At 45.8% G+C, this 20335-nt stretch overlaps 2 protein-coding genes across 23 annotated transcripts in view; both read left to right on the plus strand.

Moving 5' to 3' along the window:
- LOC128875241 (uncharacterized) overlaps positions 1 to 17749 on the plus strand; it is a 45202-nt gene extending 27453 nt beyond the window's left edge. For 4 of the 21 annotated variants that reach the window (XM_054120633.1, XM_054120634.1, XM_054120636.1 and 1 more), the window contains 18 exons: positions 670 to 780; positions 1895 to 1984; positions 2219 to 2305; positions 3061 to 3159; positions 4590 to 4658; positions 5270 to 5365; positions 5715 to 5952; positions 6368 to 6439; positions 7207 to 7369; positions 7933 to 8042; positions 8384 to 8559; positions 8988 to 9204; positions 9354 to 9475; positions 9632 to 9808; positions 12491 to 12805; positions 12985 to 13242; positions 16890 to 17023; positions 17099 to 17749. In XM_054120633.1, the coding sequence (XP_053976608.1) occupies positions 670 to 780; positions 1895 to 1984; positions 2219 to 2305; positions 3061 to 3159; positions 4590 to 4658; positions 5270 to 5365; positions 5715 to 5952; positions 6368 to 6439; positions 7207 to 7369; positions 7933 to 8042; positions 8384 to 8559; positions 8988 to 9204; positions 9354 to 9475; positions 9632 to 9808; positions 12491 to 12805; positions 12985 to 13242; positions 16890 to 17023; positions 17099 to 17282 (2718 nt within the window). In that variant the 3' untranslated portion in view covers positions 17283 to 17749. Of the gene's footprint in view, positions 1 to 669; positions 781 to 1894; positions 1985 to 2218; positions 2306 to 3060; positions 3160 to 4589; positions 4659 to 5269; positions 5366 to 5714; positions 5953 to 6367; positions 6440 to 7206; positions 7370 to 7932; positions 8043 to 8383; positions 8560 to 8987; positions 9205 to 9353; positions 9476 to 9631; positions 9809 to 12490; positions 12806 to 12984; positions 13243 to 14095; positions 16718 to 16889; positions 17024 to 17098 lie in introns of those variants that run through there. The other 17 variants (XM_054120639.1, XM_054120638.1, XM_054120650.1 and 14 more) reach the window with 17 other exon arrangements.
- A 143-nt stretch (positions 17750 to 17892) lies between these two features.
- LOC128875247 (copper homeostasis protein cutC homolog) lies at positions 17893 to 19284 on the plus strand. Of its 2 annotated transcripts, none has more exons than XM_054120666.1 (2): positions 17893 to 18283; positions 18343 to 19284. In XM_054120666.1, exon 2 carries the CDS (start codon positions 18355 to 18357, stop codon positions 19069 to 19071), a length of 717 nt encoding a protein of 238 aa, XP_053976641.1. In that variant the 5' UTR covers positions 17893 to 18283; positions 18343 to 18354; the 3' UTR covers positions 19072 to 19284. The 2 variants fall into 2 exon arrangements, with proteins under 2 accessions (XP_053976641.1, XP_053976640.1); XM_054120665.1 differs by having other exon boundaries at positions 18355 to 19283.
- The last annotated feature ends 1051 nt before the right edge of the window (positions 19285 to 20335 follow it).

Consider the following 20335-nt stretch of genomic DNA (forward strand, 5'->3'; position numbering starts at 1 on the left):
GTCGTGTTAATTATCACTCGAAGCATCCACCACCGGTGCCGGTAGGAACGACGTAAACCGGAAGTTCGTCTTTAATCCTTGTTTGCATGCCGCGTCGATTCCTGCCGATAGTTTCCACTAGCTTTTCACTTTAATTGATGCTCCGACACAGAGATAAACGGGATTTCTAACGACTTTTACGCGGTCCCGAGAGCAGTTTACCATAATCGTTACGCCCGCGCCGTTTGAAACTCGGGAAATCGACCGTGCGTTCGAAAAAAGAAATCAGGACTTTTGTTCCGACCAAAGAAGAAGAATCGTCGGCACTTTTGGGCATTCCAGCGCGTCTGGGAATTTTTCTTCTCGACAGCATTGTCACGAACAGCTACTTCCTACCAGTTTTCTAGGTAATACAACCTCCTCGATGTTCGTCCGCGAGAATGTCTCCTCCCGATGGAAAATTCTATTTTTCGTAATCGAGGTGTAAAGTTTCTCGCTGTTTTTCGTTACAAGTTCGCGAAAAGGCAAAGATACGGGGGTGCCGCGCGACGGGATGCCTAAAAGGAAAACGCAACAATTTTCAAATATTCACTTTCTCTCTTCCAAGACCTTCTCGTTACTTTTAACAACTGTTGAATGTGTCGTGATCGGTTGCATGTACAGTTTGCGCGTGTTTCTCTGTTTTGCTAGAACTGTAACTTACGAGAGCCAAGCATGCACACCGGTTCCCGGCAAATGCATCTGGAAACGCTCGATTTTTCGAACGAGGACGATCTGTCGAACGTGAACGTCAAATCTCTGGTAAGTTCGAGCTTTGAGAGGAGCGAATCGGGCTTGAAACGAGGATGGTCGAGGCAGAAGGAAGTTCTCGACGCAAACGAATTTCCACGCGCGATGCGCAAAGTGGCTGCAATTTCGTTCGAACGGCACTACGCGCTCGCGACGGAGTAAATTGTCCGTGATCGAATTCGATTCGCGTCGTTCTTCGTTAGCCAGAGCGCGGTTTCTCCGCGTGGAACCACCGCGCCGCGCCGCGAGCGACTCGCATGTCCCGTTCACGATCGCTCGACCAAAGAAATTCGAATCGCGTGCGAGGAATTCGTTTGTATTTTCTTTTCTTACGTTACTGGTATAATTGCCGGGGCGAGAAAGCACGGTTCCGATCAAAACAGTCGCAATTTCGACGACTATTCAACGAAATGGAACTTACGAGGGTACCTCGATTCCTTACCTACCTACGAACTTTCATAGCAATCGCATTCGACAATTTACAAACCATCCCTTCTTCTATTTTGTTCGTGTGTCACAACAATAACAAATGTAGTAAATATTGATCGTACTACAAGATCAGTTTGTTTATTAACAGTATTACGAGTGCCGAGAGAGGCTAACCACAAATTGCCTCTCCGTAAGGGCACCTATGTTAAATCCCAAACAGTTCGTAATCGTCTTGCACGTAGTATCGATGTTTTTATACGCCAAGTGACCCATTACAAGGATCAAGATTACAAAGGAGATGTTGAAAATTTTCACAGACATTCGCAATAAATTCGTATATAGATAAAAGTGGGTCACCGCGTATAAATCATACGTTTAGCACCAAGTTGGTCGAAACGAGCATTTTTATTAATCGCTTAACGCTCTAACTCGCATAGTACGATTTCGAGTTAACCCAAATTATGTCGAGCATTTGAAAGTACGAGCGATACAAGAACTATCGGAAACACGGAAATAAAACCTCTTTGAAAAAGTGAAATTATGTATCGTTTCGACCAAATGTATGGATTAATCAAATAAGCAGCGCTAATCGCAGACGTTGACCAGGTTCGATCGAAGAACCCAAGTAGATTTGCGACATCACCGTACATCCCATTCGCATGTGATTAGCTTTGTGCGTTGTATTTTGTGCATGCAGACACAGACTTATGTATCGGAAGCGAGTCGCCACGAGCAGGATCGATCGATGAAGGAAAAAATCGCAACCGGAGTATCGATCAAGCAGTTGGTAAGTAACGCAAAAAGAATCAAATTCATCGCTTCGATTCGACGTATATTTTGTTTAAATTGGTTTATGTACAATCTATACGTGCTTGTATCCCGTGGTACGATACGACGTAAACGTTTTCGTTAACTCGATCATTTTCTTTTCGAGAGACGCTTGTTCGCGCGGCTGGCGAGAAAAACCGCTTCGATGGGTGTCGATACACTTTTGTCAGTTGTATTTTGTTGTCACTAACAGTGTCGTAGCTTTGGCGACATCTCGAGCATGAGCGACGGCGATCAGACAACGTACGGGAAAACCAATCGCACGATGGAAACCGAGGAGGTTTGTATATCACGTCATCTCGTTCATTTTGCACTCTCCGGTTTCTCGATCGTTACCTTCGAGCAAAGAAATTTACGGAATCGATTGGTATCGCCTATCGTTTGGATGTTTCGTTCGCTCTGTCCAACTCTCTGTGTACGTACCGGGGACGTGCAGAGTCAATCGAATCTCCCGACGAACGGTGTTGCTGATACGAAAAGATGATTCAGAATTCGTGGAAACCAACCACCACGCTTATCCGATCAAATCTGTGCATTCCATTTTCATTATATCGAAAGCGACTCGTTTCGATTTAAACAGTCCACACAGTGGAACGATCGAATCGTTCCAATTCATTCGGGACAGCGGGATCCGAAGCATGTTGCCCAGCATCCGATGTGCCTTGTACGACAAGAACGACAGTCCTATTAACAGTTATTATTATTATTGCATGAGCTCTACTCGGAGCTTCCGTTATTCGCTTCGCGTTGTATTAGCGACAAGGATTAACCGGATGAGAGACAAATAATATATCCTAATTATCGTAACAGCATACTAATCGCGCGACGAGTACGAGCTTTGTGGTTTCGTGTAGAATCGCCTAGGTCGTATCTTTGGAACGACATCTACGATGATGTTTGTTCGTGTTAGCGAAAATTTCAGAAAAGGGAAAGATATATCGGCAGAATGAAAATTTCACAAAGCTCGCCACTCCGCGAAACTGTCTGCAACTTGCCGCTAATCTGAGTTCCCGTTAACGCTCCCGACGATCGTAGAAAGCAAGGTCGCTGGGTGATCTGCGAGTATGCGAGAGGGGTTACTCCAAGTTCACCAAAGACGCACTCGTCTTCGCCGGGGTGTCGGTCAAGGCCCTCGTAAGTACCTTTCGTGAACCTTTTGGATAACATCGGAGACGGTTAGGATAACCTCCTATTTATATTATTGCATTGTAACGTACAACTCGACAACTTGGAAAAGATAATAATCGAAATATTAAACGTTAAATCGCGAACGGCTTGTTTCAAACGGTGTCGAATGGCACGCGATAGGAACGCGACTACGTCTGGTCGCCCGGTCTCATTCCCACCGCTCTTGGACTACACCCTCGAGCACTTTTCTAATTGTAAGTTATCCAGTCCGAACGCTGGTTGCACGTTCCCGGACAAAAATTCGAGGAACAAACCAAACCAACCGATTTTCGAATAACCGTGCCCAGCCAGACAATTCGGTAACGAACGATCGATCGAAGGGAATCCCGAGCGTGCACGTGAGCGATCCGCTTGGGTACGCTCTTTCGAGAGCTACGTTTTACTCTCGAGTCGGTCGCGTCGCGGCGTCGCGGCGTCACGCCACGAATGCTGTCTCTCCATTTAAGGGAGGGCCGGCTTTGATAATAACCTACTGCTCATTTGCCCCACTTTATAGCCGGTGATGACCAAGAATCGAGGCCTTGCGAGTTTTTTCGCTACGTATCCGTCGTTTATCGGTTATCCGGTTACTGATTTCGCGACATGTGACATAATTTCTCGACATTGTCGCTCAACTTGAACTAAAACGATGCCAAAAGAAATGGCGATTCGAGCGAAAAGCTCAGACGCGAGAAACAATTCCAGCTGTCTCCGAATGTTTTCCTCTCTCGTTCTTCTCCTTCGTCCTCTTTTCTTCTCTTTGGCGATGCAGCGGATGGCGAGATTCGTATCGGATTATTGACAACTGCCAACGTTTACGGTATGTCTCCGCCCGATATTATCTTGCCCGCGCCTCGCAATCTTTTTATTAACGATTCTTTCGTCGTCTTGAAATTCCGTCGAATTAACGGGTTGCCTGTCGCGACCTATTTGGCAAAAGATTCGAGGCAGACGTCGAAACTTGGAAAAATATCCGGTCGCTTATCTTTTCCACGTTACTCGAAATTTCCAAGTAAATAAGAATTGTTGCCAGCTTCGCGTGGAATGGCCGACGGTACAACCGGAATCGTTAGAAAATAACCTATTAACCGTTAAGTTTGTACGTTGTTCGAAGCTCGAACGAAACCCAGACTTTTACGTCCGGACCAAGTAATTTTCTGCTCGAACGCTTGCTAGAAATTCGTGAAAGAGAAACGGCGACGAACCGAGGAAAATTTCGCAATACGCCATCCGCTGCATCCTCCAACTGGAGATTGAAGGTGCAATGGTTCGGAATATATTTACCCGCGACACTAACCCGCAGCCAGTGCTGTTTCTTTCTTTTTTGTTCGGTGTGCCCTCCCTGGCCGTGCATGAAACCTTAACCGAAAATTACGAAATCGACCTCCTCGGGACAGAGGGCTTCCTACTGTAGTTTGGCAAACTTAACGAACGAGGGTAAGGACACGGATCGGCCGAGGTTCGAGGTAAGCCCCGGATGAGATAACCACGATACGGTCGATTCCTACGGAGCTTTTTATCTCTGCTCAGTTTTCTTCTCTCACTTTGTCGCCTTTGCCTTGCTTCCTTTGCGTCTATTTCTTTCCAAAGACCGCTTGATAACGCACGATATCGTTAGTTTTTGTCTTTGTACCGACGACACGTATACGCGGAGCATGTTGACATTTTTCTTCTCGATTCGTGTTGGATTTCCGCTACCTTACGAGCGACCGACCTTTCGTTTGGATACCTCTCGAATTCGGACTACTATCCTTTCCTTTATTTCTCCTCTTTCGAGAAATCTCTGAAAAATGCACCCAATTCTCGCACGAGGTATCCTTATATTTCACCGAGCCGTGTTCGGACGGTCGACGTCTATTCAATTTCCCGCGTACCGTACAATTTGAACCAAGAACAAGTACGGTGTCAAACTCGTTCATTTTCAATGCAAAAGGACACGCTTTTACGCTCACGCTGAACGAGCTTGAGGCTAGATCGAAACAACGCGAATCCTTCGTGTTTTCTCCCTCCGACTATGAACCCGACCGAATTTTCTTGAGCGCTTTTCGCTTGACGCCTCTATCGTTTGTGTTTACAGAAATCGAGCTTCAATAAATTCGACGCTCTGAGCAAGAAGACGGTGCTGCATGTGCGCTCGATCGACGCGGGTAAAGTTCAACAGCAGCTGAACGCCGTAAGCACTCCTCGAGATACTTAAAGATCTACGTACTTAACCCTTCAGCCACGGAGAGCGTGTAAATAGCCTCTTTGTTCGGAGCTCTTGGCGCGGAATTGATCGTCCATGGGTTGGTTTGCCCGTTCTCGTAACAAACATGGCAAGAGAGGAGCAGCTTTTCCGACGAAAGCATCGCGTCGACGTGGCTGAAGGAGAGTAGCCCTTGGAGAACGTGCTACCGTACGAGATTACTTTTTTTCGAATGACTCTTGTTCGGTGTTAAATAAAATTTGGTTTGATTCGATGATGGAACGAGTGGTATCGAAAGGAAAGAAACAGCTACAGGAAGAATAATTGAATTTGACAGCAGGTGGGTCAGAATGGCGACACGAATCCGAACTGCCGCAGTTGCGGCAAGGTCGTCTTCCAAATGGAACAGACAAAGGCCGAGGGTCTGGTCTGGCACAAGAATTGCTTCCGGTGCGTCCAGTGTAGCAAACAGCTTAACGTCGACAATTACGAGAGCCACGAGAGCACGCTTTATTGTAAGCCACACTTCAAGGAGCTCTTCCAACCGAAACCGGTTGAAGAGTCCGACCAGCCTGGTAAGTCGATCACACGGTTCGCGACTACGCTCTCGCGGTCTACGTAGGCGGAACTCGCCTTAAAATAGCCAACCTCTTGGTCTAATCTGCGAATCTTTCTGGTCGCTTTGATATCCGCCGCCCAGGACTCGCGATTCGAAACGCGGATTCGCGATTTCACCGAAACGCGTTCGCTTCTTCTTCTTCTCCGCATTGAATCAGCCGCGCTTAACAGAACTTTAACAGATTTCGTTCGAGATCGACCGGCGCGAGAAGGCTCGCGAACGCGTCTTAATTCTTCGGGTAGTTGGCGAATGAATCATTCTACGCGAGATACGGAAAATCCTCTGTCTGTCCTCCCCTCCAAATATATTTTACACGCGTATCAGCAGAGGAATCGTTAATGGGACAACGAGATGTCTTGTAAAATTCGTAGCGCGACCTCGAAAGCCGGAGCTGATCATTAGGGAGAACGAGCCGAAAGAGCTGCCGCCTGACGTGGTCAGAGGTAAAGACTGACACAAGTTTGAGGAATGTGGTGAAAAAGTCGTTTGAGAATGACATCTAATCCTTGCCTAACAGTTTGCAGAGTGCATCTTTTAACGCTATCGACCATTGGAGTTCCTAACGACGCGACGCCGATTTTAGATCTTATCTTTACGTACTCATTTTTTTTTTATTTTCGACATTTTTCGTTGTTCGTTTGATTTGTTTTTTCGATCAACCGTACAAACGTTGTAACATCGTAGTAATTTCAGAAAATCATAGCTATGCATGGTTTGCCATATATTAATACACGCGTGTGGGACAATTTCGCGTCCGCAGTTTACCCGTTTCTATAGTGGAATTGTCTTTAAGTTTCAACCGACTGTCGCATTCGAAAGATAGATGATTCTATACTTCTGGTCTCTCGAACGAGCAGGTAAACTGCCATAGCGTGAGACTGGAAGCTCGCGCCTGGCACGATTCGCGGTAATAGAGCAACCTCGAGTGGCCAAAGTTTTCTGCATCGGGCATCGATCGTTTTACGTGTTACCATCCAAGCTAGACACATCGCGTTCTCCGTCCTTCGATAAAACCCAGCGGACGTAAAATCGTCTAAATTCAAACGTTCCAATTCCAAACGACTAACTTTCATGGTTCAAATTACGACAATTGCATCGACGCTTGGTCAGTTTCTCGATCGTAAAATCGACGTAAACAAAATAACCGGGAAAACTCGGTGTCCCAATCGTCGCGATATCCGATGAAAACATTCTCCGATGTTTGTTGCAGCCTCCGACAAACCGGACCTGGGCCTCGAAGAACTATCGAGCCTGAACGTCAAGTCCCGGTTCCAAGTATTCGAAAAGGCTGGCACGGAGGCGAACGAGATCGAAAGGTCACCGTCGCAGATCGCGGTGAAGAGATCACCGAGTATCCTCAGCAAACTCGCTAAGTAAGTAATCGCGTTTCGATGATTTCGCGTCGTCCGTTCTCGCCTCATTCTCTCCTCGTTGTTCGGGACCAGGTCCGACGCGGGTCAAGGAGATGGTTCTTAGCCGTGACGAAAATTCGTTTACCGGATTCGAACGCACCGAGAGATCTTTTTTATTTTTTCAACATAAAATCGTAACATCGCAACAATACGTGTTTCTTCTACCGTACATTGCATTCCAACCTGAACAGCAAGGCAAACGAAGCGCATTAAAGGCAGGAGATGGCGAAGTAACGCGATCAAATGCTGCCGACAAAAGTTGCCGTGTCACTCGAAAATGTGCAAGGCAAGGCTCGCTAATATATAATAGAACAGTAGAGTGAAAAATGAATTCACCAACGCTAGAATCGTTCTCGCGATCGCACGAGACGCGCCGACATGGCATTCGGTTCGTCAGCAATTTTCTTTCGCGGTGTTCCTATCGTAACGCGAGAAAACTGGCGACGCGATGTCTGTATACCAACTGCCAAGTTATCAGAATCCGTTCGAATGTTTACGACTACTTTGAACCTCTTTTTGTCCAGATTCCAGGCCAAAGGCATGGATATCGGAGTGGCGGACGAATCGCTGAATGGAATCCCTTACGAGGAGTCGAGCGAGAGCGAGGAAGAAGAAGAGGCCGAGGAGTCGGAGGGTGAGGCCAGAGAAACATTTAATTCAAATCGAAATCCATCGCTGTTGATGTTTCGAGGATTCTCCTGTTCCCTTTTGTCTTCCTTTTATTCCGTTTGAAGCTGGAGTCTACTTCCTCGAGAGAACTAGTTCTTTTTGCAATCTTCTACCTTCTACTCGATGGAATCAGAGTACTGAAAAAAACATTTATAATTAACAAAAGATATATATAGCGTATAAAACATCTACCAATGATATATCTACAACTTAGAGTTAATTTTCATTGATCGATCCAGCGAAAAGCTTCTCGTAGAAAATTTCTCGAATTCTAACCGTACCTATTTCGCGTTACGTGCATTACAGAAATGGAGAGTGAAATCGTGAAGGCGAAACGCACTACTCGCGAGCGTCCGATAAGCTTCACCAAAATGGACGACATAAAGAACCGTTGGGAGTCTACCAGTCAGCAAGGCAGACGCGAAGTGCAACGAGAAGCCAGGAAAGAAGAGATCGCCGGGATTCGATCGCGGCTGTTCATGGTAACTTTACGTTCCTTCTCGAGCTCGTTGAACCGTCACCGCTCGACTAGACCGAAACGTCATGGCGGCACGGCGCGGCGGCACAGAACTCGATAACATACTCCGCGTTTACCAGAAGAAACGATCACCGGTTCCGGTTAATTCGAGGAACGACTAAATCGCTCGCGAAGTAGTCCGGGGTAATGACATCGTGCCCATTAGACGCAGACGCGGAAAAAGTTCGAGAGAAGAAAATGTGGCGCACGCATTCTCTCGAGAACGCGCGTAACGTCGGGTAACGCGTGCACGATGAAACAATTTGTGGAACGACTCGTGGATTCGTGCCTGCAAATAATTTTCTTTTCGATGCGAAGTAACATTTTTGGCATCGACATCTATACGTGAACCTATAGATGTTTTCGCTTACCGGAGATCGATTTCTGTCACAGGGCAAGCAGGGTAAAATGAAGGAGATGTACCAACAGGCGGTGGCCGGAAGCGAGCGCGTGACAAAGATCAACGCGGCCGAAGAGATCCAGCACTCCTCCACCCACGCTCGTTCTATCAAAGAGCGATTCGAAAGGGGCGAGCCCATTGCCGCCTCCGATGACGAGACGGACGGTAAACCGAAACCGGAGAAGGCTGACGAGGAAGTAATAGCGGCAGGTGCGTTCGTCGGTTGTGTTATTTATTGTAGAATCAACTACAATTGAACTCGAGGCGCGATTATTCGTCAATCGCGAAATATGTTACATTGTACAAGAATTATTTCTCGAGAATCGATTAATAGGTATAATCGATCGATTGTGTGGTAGGAATTAGCAGAAAATCTAGGTCGCTGTTTCTGGAACTGGATGCTTCGGCAGCGAAAACCGGACGACCCGTAACACCTGTAAACGCGAAGACGCCTGCGGAAACGCCACGTCGCGCGAGAGACGTAAGTTTCACCTTTTTTTTCAATGTAGCCGTTAAGGAACGAGTCGCAGACTTTTTCTAGCCGGTTATAAAGTTCGATTTTCGATTCTGCGTTTGTCGACGGGGGTCGCGTTTCGAAGAATCGAGTCGTTAATCGTTTGAAACCTGTACGAACAAGGCATTTATGGGACGCCAAGTCTCGGAGGATGTGGTGCGCAGCTCGGACACAGCCGAAGAGGTTCACGTCGAGACCTCGGACATTTCGAACAAATTTAAATTCTTCGAGTCCTACCAGGAACCACAAAAAGAGCGGAAGAAGTTTCGTATTACTCCTCCGCGCGACGGACAAGTAAAGGTTTGACTATTTTTCGAGTGCAAAGCGTTCTCGAGTGCGTTCTAACAATTTAACAACGCCGATCGGTTGAGCAAACATCTTTGTTGGCTCTGCTAACGTCAGGATCATCGTACTTTTTTTCTTGTCGATATCCGAGTAATCGTCTAACTCGTTTTATCGGTTTCGCGCCAAGATTCCATACATCGACTGGTAACTTGGCCGTACGATAGCATCTTTCGACGTACTTTCATTTTCTATCGGTCGTCGTCATTGTTTACGTTTGTTTGTTGCATGGATTGATATTTAACGATAACAAAGCTTAGCTGGCGTGGACTTGGAGTATGTTTACTGTCAACATATTCACTTCGAATGTTCTACAAAGAGAACACTTTTTATTTAAGTTTCATTGCATGGTTCGCTACGTGACCCACATCAAATTGATTCGACGAATCATCCGACAAAGTACCTCCCTCGAGTTTCGTCAGCGCTATTATAAGCTTCGTACCATTCGCCGGAATCAAGAAGATTAAACCGACCCAGACCTATTATCACCAAACTTCCCAGCAATTTCTATCGGTGGGGACCGATGCAAAACTTGCGTACTCAAAGTACCTTTTTTATCCGAAAACGTATCAAAATCAAAATATCGTCGACACGTTTTAAAATAAAAGAGATACGTGTTTATAGCGAATACGTAACTATTCAACGACCAAAGAAAATAAAATTATTCGCACGATTATCGACGGAAGGGACAACGTGATTAATCCCAATTGATAATCGATTCATCGGGAAGAGAAAGATCGGTGTGCCCGTGGGAGCTCGCGAAAGCTCGACGATTCGAGCCGCGAGTCGCGAGTCGCGCAGAGTCACTCGATTCCGCAGACTGTCCTTGAACCCCCTCGACTGGTCAGCAGCCATACTTTTACCGTTAGTATTCCTACATCCTTCCATTCGTGAAGAGAGCAGGCCGGTCGACGCGGCGCGGCGCGGCGCGGCGCGACCGAGCACACCATCGTGGATCGTGGCCCTCCCAGTAACTCACGAAGGGGAACAGTAAGAGCTGTGCGTCCTCTTCGTGTGAACGGCATAGCAACCGCCGACACGCTGCCAGTTTGGATTTTGCCGGGGCAACGGAACAAAAGGCTCCCACGCGAAGGCTCCGCGTATTTTCGTTTGCATTCGGCTTCTCTTTCTGTTTTCCGCTCAATTTTTATGCTGTGCAGTATCCCGCGATCCAAGGCCAACAAAGTTCAAAAAAGTGAGTAAACGAGTCGATTTATGATAGAATATCGAAACAGACGGGGACACCGTCCACGGGATGAACTCGGGATTCTCGTATTTCGTAATCGTTTGATTTTTTTCCCGTTACGATATAAAACACGAGATATCGATCGTTCAAGGTTTCCTCGCTCCGAATCTCTCAGACTCGTGTTTCGAGTACGGTCTTTGTTTTTGTCATAGAATTTTTTTGGAGCAGCGTTCTCACGATCTAAAGGCACGTCGAATAGCGTTTAGAAAATAAATAATACGTAATGTGAAAGTTTTTATTGAAAGTAGTTGATATACATTTGCGACTGTATCTTGCTTCTGAACGCGCGTCAACGAGACAGCGATCGATTACTCTTCAAACGGAGACGTCGGCGTCGGCGTCGGCGTCGCGTCGAGTTTGAAGCTGCATACCTCGTCAAGTTTTGCAACTACGTTACAGTTCGTTTGCGGTCGACTTGCCAGGCTTTGGTTATTAATTCGACGAAATATCGGAAAAGTGTATATATACGTATAATCAGCTCATCTGAATTGCCAGCTTTCTCGAATCCACCTTTCCAGAGTAACGGAGTACGCCACCGTCGCGGACATACCTGACGTACGCGTACGCATACGCGTATACGCTTTCCTTTCGATGAAAGTCATCGATCGACCACTACGAGAAAGACTTTCTTTTTTTGAAAAAGAGAGAAACGGTAGCATACCGTTTCTATTGTACTCTTTATATCGAGTATGCGAAAACGAAACGAGAAGCCGAATAAATCTTATCGAGCGGATTGACGTTACCTCTCTGTCTAAATAAAAAGTGGCGAAACATCGTTAATAATGATTCGCGCTGGCAACTCAAATTAATTAGCTTTCTCTTGGCGCGAATCTATAAATCTCTGATCGTTTCAAAGCGAAACGAAACGCGTGGGTTCCCATTTTCTCGAGCTCTTTAAGGCGGCAACGTTATCGGAACGGATTCTCGTAGGTGACGTTTTCGACGAAAACACGCCAAGTGTCGCAGGTACTATCGTAAAACGCATTCCAGAAATCGTGCGAGACGCGGGAACGAGACGGACGGTTGCTCGTCGTCATCGGGTCCTCGGCTTGCCCGTCGCGGTCGTTCAGGTAAAAATCCACCTGAGAGACGATGGACGTGCGTTAACACCGCTCGAAAGCTGACTCAGCCGAGCAACGATTCTTGGAAAGGAACACCTTTATTCTTCTGATTTCCTGCCTCGCCTGATGTTTTCACTGCCCGCTTAGATTTGCCTCCGTAACAACCAACTCTTCCCAATAATCGCGTTAGGTAACAATTCGTGACTCGTAACCGTGCGAAAGCTTGTCGACTTTTAACCTTTTCGTTGTTTCCGAAGGTGACGATGCTCTGGAACTTGGATACATCATACACCTAACCGATGTATGCGACTAATATACCGATCGTTTCGGCAGATGGAATCCCCTGAACGTGAAATCTATCGCGACCCAGACGTGGTCAGAGCCGACGACAGAGTGGACGAAGTAGTGCACACGGACACCGCCAGAAAGATGCTCTCGATCTTTAGGCAAATGGAGGAGAACGCGACCAAGAAGGAGTTGCCAAACGGTCCTAAACCTTTGAAACGCTTCACGCCACCGCCGGAGGATAAATTCGCGAAACCAACGGCGTCGGACTCTGAGGAAGAGGAAGAAGAGGAAGGGGACGAGTCCGAAGGCGAGGACAGCAACGAGGAAAGGGATCCCAACTACGTGCGAGCTTCGGATAAGGTTCGTTTACGTCGATTGCCGTGCGACTTCCATTGTTCTCGAGAGATGGTAGCATTTATTAACATCGCGTCAAGGGGTACGGTGTCTCGAGATTCTCGAACCGCGAATATGAGCAAATATTAGCTCGCAAGTCTTTCGATGATCGTAGGAATGAAAAATTAACGAGACGTATGTTTCAGGTGGAGGATGAGTTCCTGAAACAAGCGCAAAACGCTGCGCGTGCGAAGACCCTGTGCGCGAAATTTGAGCGCTGGGAGGAGACGGACGGAAAAACGATGGCGAGTAACCAAAACATTGCAGAGATGGAAATCGCTCAGAATACCGGCGACCAACTCAGCATAGAGTCCGCGAGTAGTCTCAGAGCTCGTTTCGAGTCCCTCGGCTCGCAACCGACCGAGTCGCACCGCACACCGAAAGTGAAGGTCAATCGATTTGTGGTGAGTACTTTTTCATAGTGCCTTGGTCCATTTTCAATCACCCTCCATCGAATTACTCGACTCCTACAGTTTCGATGTGTTCTCCAATTTACAATTAGTTCGACCAGCACTGCTCATGTCAATTTTACAATTGTTCTTTTTTTTTCCCGCATTCTTCGTAGTATTTTGTTGCGAAGCGTGGCTCATTTTTTGCATGGTGTGTTATGAAATCCATGTTTTCCTCTTCGCTTTTCAATTTGTAAATGTCGTTTTTTTCTTATAAGTGTGCGTAAAGCGTGCGTGAGTGTGTTCTTTTTTAAAAGCACGATTTATCTAAGCGTTAACCAATGACAACGGTCCGTTTTCTAACGATCGATATTATTTCTATTTGTATGCACGTAAATTTATGAGTTTAGACCGCGTCTCGGTCTGCACGCTCGAAGAATCGTTGGAATTTTCAGCTCGCTTCCCCCCAAACGAAGGAAAACACGGTGAAAACCTCCGAATCGTTAACTTTCAACAACGAAACGAGTCTTTGAACGTGCAGCCCACAAATTTCAGTTTTATTTACCTTGGTAATTCTGTACAAACTAAATCGAACCATCGGCAAACTATTCGAAAGAGGATACACCGACTGGACCTCGCCTCTACGACAAGAAACGTAGACCGAACGAGTGATAATTCCGCCTGCGTATAGTAACCGCACTTACTTGAATTATACACAGCATGACTAGTTAGCGTGATCATTCCTGGGACCTGTGTTACGATTGCCTCGCATTTTTGTCTTGAAATTGACGCCTGCAAAATGTTGGCCGGCTTTCCTTCGACTCGCGACAACGATCCAGTGATCATATTCTCTGTTGAACGCGAACAGTAAAGGACAAGGGATGTCGAGCTGCCGAGGTCCGAGGATGCGGAATATAAGGGCCAATGGAAAGGAAGCGAAAAGTCAGACGAACGACGCACGCAACGAGGATACGAATTCGGTTGGAATCTTGCGCTTCGGAGGAACAACGGTCGATGTTCATTGTTGTCCGAATCGTCGTGCGATTTTTACTAGTTTTGTCCCCTCTTTTTGAAAAATCTTTTCCGACAAGCGTTCTTTTATCGAATCTAGCATAGATCGTATATCGCATTTCATCGCGAACGACGCAACAAACGAGGCGGTATACGTCGAGCGCTCCTCTTCTTATAACTCTGTAGATTTAATAGATACGTTAAGCAGGTATAGCGATGGAATTGAAACTCTCCGTGTAACAATAAGGTTCTGTCCGTGTTCTGTGGTCGCACGAATGCACGGTCTCGCGGTCTAATAGAAATCGGTGCCTAAATTTTACTCGGAGCACTCGATGTATTTCCCGCTCGCTTCGCATCACTCGAATGTGTCGACGCGCGAAAGTTGGCCGCAAAATGCGATTTTTCGAATCAGTCTTTTTACACGTGAACATTTACAATACTTTTCGATATGTATACAGAGAGCGTTTGTAAGACGAGATTCTGGCGGACGATGCTTTCAGCGACACGGACAGACGAAACGACAGCGATAAGACGTTGGTTATTTCGATCGAGTGTGCCAAACTAAATCTCCACCGTCGAATGCATTAGTTCTTCGCAGCAAGCAAGAATTTGTATCACCGCGACTCGAACCCAAAGTAATCAACGATCACGCATAGGTGCCAAATTCGTCCAATAGGTAACAAATTCTCCGGTATCTACTCGCGTCGCTACGAACATCGTCTCTAGGCAAACATTTTTATTTTTGCGAGTACAAAGCGAACATCGCAGAGGGAGAAAAGTTTGTTAATATGAACGCGACCAAGCTTTTCGGGCACGTTACAGAGTTTCGAGTGTTTGTACCGTTTGTTAGACGTAGGACGCGTAAAGGCGGTAGAAGAGCCAGGGAACGAGAAGAATAGGAAAGAATCGGTCAACGAAACGAAAGAAACAAGACTTTTCTACTCTTCGCATACGTAGAACTCGACGATCCTTTTCACCGGTGCGATCTACAAACTCCCAATACACGCACGTCTTTTCTACCAAAGAGAATATTTATATTACGAAGAAACACGCCAACTATTAGTACGATCGGTAAGCAGAACGATCGAACGTATTCGAAGCGTACGTGTGGCGCTACCGTTGCTAGCTAAAGAGAACGGTCTTGGAACGATTGTCGGTGGTAGGCTGCTCGAAATACCGATCTCTCTTTTCTACGCGCGGAGTCGAGGAGCGTTCCATACGATATTCCTCGGGACACATTCACGTTAGATTTCATCGGTACATTCCAACCAGAACCGGTGAAAATGCTTCATGAAATCGAGACTTGCGAGTACGCGAGGGGGTCCAAAGAATCCAGTGTCAGTTTTCGAGCTCCTTGTCGTACGATCCAGCCAGTGAATTGAACAATTCGGAAAAATGATCGTTCCTTCTGTGTACTACGGAGAAAAGACCTGCCTCGAATCTATGAGACGAGTACATACCGAATAATAAGCTTTTTATAATTTTTGTATAATGTTCGATGGATGGACGATACGAGGGAGCCTCGCTATAGTTCGTAGAGTTTAGGGTCTTCAGCGGTGGTATCGCCACCCCATAGCGAGGACTGGTATTAAATTTCTTCGCTATTGCCAACGCGAACGCACACGATACGCATACATAAACGTAATACATACGTGTATGTATGAGTATGTATGTGTATGTGTGTGAATCTCTGTGTATGTGTGTGCGCGCGCGCGCGCGTGTGTGTGTGAGAGAGAGAGAGAGTATATATACACATATACATATATACATCATTGATATAGAAAAACAACACGTATATCGATCCCCTGAACCATTTACGCGAGAACATCCCCTGAAATTGGTTTCGATCGTTGGTTGGAAGCTGCTTAAAATTCGTCCACGAGCGCCAAGAGAATTGCATCGAAGAAGCGAGAATAGAAAACGATTCAAGGTAGAATTTCAGGGTTTATCGAGTCGATCGATAGCTCGATAAGGTGCAAGATTAAGAGGCATTACTGATTTTTTTTTCTTTTTTTTTTCTATAAAAATCTTAAGTACTATATAGAGAAAACGAGATCAAAAAGTATAGATTGTATACGTATATTCTCTACACGATTTCATCTAACTTGTTCATTTCTATTTTATTAATAAAAATCGATAAAGAGCTTCTCCTTAATCGATGGAATTCAGTGCAATAATTTTAACGAAACATTGTTATCGACACGATGTGAACGTAACGCGATTGTTTGTTGTTAATTGCCAAGAAGAGTATTTATATATCTGCGAGCAGTTAATTCGTAAGACCGATCGCTTAGATTCGCGGCCTACTCGAGCCGAGATGATTTTACCGTAGACTTTCGTTTGCGTCTTGGGTTGTATAATTCTTAGCGACTTATGATAATCTTGTTCTTTACCTTTTACCTTTCACGTGTAACGATTTATTACGATCGTATTACAAACGATAAATAAAAGGGCACATCCTGACGAAAAAGAAAAATAAGGCGAATGTGAATTACACGTTACGTTTAGAAAGAACATCGAACTATCATCGACGTCGCGTCGCGTCACCTTCATATAGTCATTTGTTCCTTATCAGCCCCTCGCGTTTCACCCTGCAACTTTCTGTTTACCATTTATTTTGATTTCTTCCAAATTCGAAAACAACGAAACAGGAGATTCAGGCGAGCTGCACGGACGTGTGCGAGAGCTGCGAAAAGAAAGTGTATCCTCTCGAAAAGGTCGAGACGAATAACAAAATCTTTCACAAACAGTGCTTCCGGTGTCTACAATGCAATTGCGTGCTGAGGTAACGTTGTTAGCAAGATAGTCTCCTTAAAAGATGAGCATATAAAAACGATTACTTTTTTCTTCCTTCGAACAGGATGGACACGTTCACCTTAAATAATGGTAAACTCTATTGCATCCCACACTTCAAGCAGCTATTCATCACGAGGGGCAACTACGACGAAGGTTTCGGCGTGGACCCGCACAAGAACAAGTGGGCAACGGGCACGAGCAACTCTACGAGTCAATCGCCGATCGCGGTCACGAACGGCGACCTCTGATTCTGCGCGATTCCGCGTCGCGATTAGGAGAAGAGGAAACGCGCGTCGAGCCGGCATGTAAATTCACGAGCGAGAATGGAATTCGGCCGGGAATCCGAGAAATCCACGAAAAATTACTTCTAGTTCTCCAAAGACGACCGCTCCCGGGGCCTCGTTGCGAATCGATCGATCGGGCAAAATTGCGAAGCGTTCTAGCACCATCTCTATTATAACGGATCGCGTCGACATCGATAACCGTCGAGAAAATCTCGCGACCTAAAGGACTTCGTTTCAAGTCCTACTCCTTACTGTCCTGTCATTTTAAGTATTTTATTTCTAACCTCTAGACCCTATTGCCAATGCCCTATTATAAATTTTGCTTAAATATTTGTTATAATTATTATTATTATTATTTTTTACTTGTATAACTCTTGGTATTATTTTATTATATGTGTTGTATAATACAGAATTTCAATGCGCTTTATAAATCCCACGTGTGCCACAATTATTGATCCCTATTTTTCAATAGGAACGTTCGCATTCCCCTTGAACCGGCTGTAATCATCTTCAAGGTATATGTATTCATTATTTTTACTTAAAATCATTTATTCGATAACATTTACTTCAGGCACAAACTTTTCGTTACCTTGCGTAACTTTCGTAACTACCTCGTCGTATACCCAAAGATGGCGAAACAATCGCGCCTAAGCTTCCCTGACAGTCTACGTGTACTCGTGCACACGATATCTTTCGCTCTTTCGTCTTACTTATCCTTATCGGTTTACTTAGCTTTGTTATCGAGCACAATCACAAAACGCGGCTAGGAAATTTACTCGAGTTACGTTATCGAGAACTGTTGCGATAGTTGGTTCGTAATTCACCAAGTACTTGGTCGCGTCTTTCTTCTTCGTTCCTAGTGACAAATTGCTAGTGACTTTTTTCCATTTACACCGCGCCGAGAAATTGGCAACGCTTTCGCGAGTTTTCGATTAGTTATCCATATACTCGTCGACGAATAAACGGTACGTACTCGCCTGAAATTGTACGAAGAATTGTTTACATGTACAAGCCACTCAACCAGCCAACATTCTAGATGGAAATCTGCATCGACTGCCTGGAATCGGCGAGAAACGCGATCGAGGGTGGTGCATCGAGGCTCGAAGTTTGCGCTGCTCTGTCAGAGGGTGGTTTGACCCCCACTCCGGGTTTCCTGAAAAAGATTAAAAACTTGTCGCCCGTACCCGTCTACGCGATGCTTCGATTACGCGCCGGTGACTTCGTGTACGCTAAAGAGGAGATGGACGTGATGCTACAAGATCTGAAAATCCTCAAGGATCATGGCGCGGATGGTTTCGCGTTTGGCGCGTTGACGTCGAACAGCGAAATCAACGTCGAATACTGTAAAGACGTTCTTTCAGCCGCTAACCCTTTGCCGGTTACCTTCCACCGAGCATTCGACGAAGTCGATAATCCTCTGAAATCTTTGGAGACCTTGGTAGAACTCGGTTTCGAAAGAATTCTAACTTCCGGTCAAAGGGACACGGCCGAAGAAGGCCTGGAGTTGATAGGGTGCCTGGTCCGAGAAGCTCGCAGAAGAATCGTTGTCATGCCAGGTTCTGGAATCACCAAGGACAATATTCTGAAGGTGAAGACTGTGTCCGGAGCGAAGGAATTTCACGCGTCTGCCAAGAAAAAGACGATGGTTTCCGGTGGAACGAATAAGGTTAAAATCGGTTCCAGTAAGACGACTTGTATTATGGTGACGGACAGCGCACTAGTCCGAGAAATGGTTCAAATTTTATCGAACTGATCTAGACGCCACGCACGCGCTTATGTTTGAATCGGAAGATGATCGCCTTGAAGTCGCGAACCTGTTTCTCAACTACCAGCTTTACGATGTTAATTATTTAACACCTCCGATGTTTTTGCGATACGACAGTTTTAAATCTGTACGCTAGTATTTTTCAATATTTCAATAATAAAGAGCCTTAATTATAACACGAAATCTACGACGACTTTCCTACACATACAATATTATTAATAGATGATATTATTAATAGGAAATCTGTGGTAAGCGGTCGTCGCTAGATCGCACGCTACATAAACTGTTATACGACAGTGCGCCGTTATCGACACTCCAAAGCCTGCAGGTCTCTGGTAATTCAGCCTTAAGAGGGTTAACATATTTTGATACCGTTCGAACGAAAGGTTTGCGCAAGATACGATTTGCTGATTCGAATATCCGCCGTATTATCATAAATATACACGGAATGCAAATTCATCCTTGTGGGGTATGCCAATGAATCCAGTAGATACCATTATCGTTCGCGTTCAAATTACAATGGCTTCATGGTACGTGTACGTAGATGGAATCTGCGTTACGTGCTAGAAATTATGCGTGAGAGAAGATTGCCTATTCCGTACCGTCGCGTCGCGAAGAATAGAGAACAATCACTCGATGATTCAGAACCGGTGAAATTATCCCGTAACTGTGTTCGCGTTACGCAGAGCTGTCTCGAAGTCGTGTCGTCGAGAACTCCTTCCCGGCAAATATGTAGTTTGTCCCGTTTGGTCCGCTGGACCGGAAGTGGTCGGTCGCCCGAGACTGCGTAGCGTTCGCAGATCGCTGCTCAACTTTGCAACTTTGAATTGCAAATGCTTGCGCAATCTCCGTGCACAACGGAGTCTCGGTCGCGGAAGATGACAGCACTACAGGCCGCGCGTACTTTCGATTTGCGACATGATCGCGCGTCACGAGGAAAAGTGTGGGCACGCGTGCGACGCGACCTGCTCGAATCGAAAGCTTAAACTCGTGTCGTATCGATTTATAGAATAAATCTGTAGTTTTGTACGGATAGACTCGTACAATTACGATAACTGGCAAATTTTAAAATATATGAAAAGCGAGTCGATCGAAATCAACGGATTGTAATCGCATTTCAAAGAAAAGTAACGTTCGAGAAGCTAAAGCTTTAACGTTATCCATGGGTGACAAGTAACAACCATCCCAACGTTGGGGACTCGGTGATGGTCGATCGGAGAACCACTGGCTTAGAATGCGTCGATGCGTGGAG

Source organism: Hylaeus volcanicus, chromosome 4 (genome assembly GCF_026283585.1).
Source record: "Hylaeus volcanicus isolate JK05 chromosome 4, UHH_iyHylVolc1.0_haploid, whole genome shotgun sequence".
Taxonomy (NCBI): Eukaryota; Metazoa; Arthropoda; class Insecta; order Hymenoptera; family Colletidae; genus Hylaeus; species Hylaeus volcanicus.

Excerpts from the sequence above, each read along its gene's own strand:
- LOC128875247 (XM_054120666.1), top strand. The coding sequence starts at position 18,355 with ATGGAAATCTGCATCGACTGCCTGGAATCGGCGAGAAACGCGATCGAG.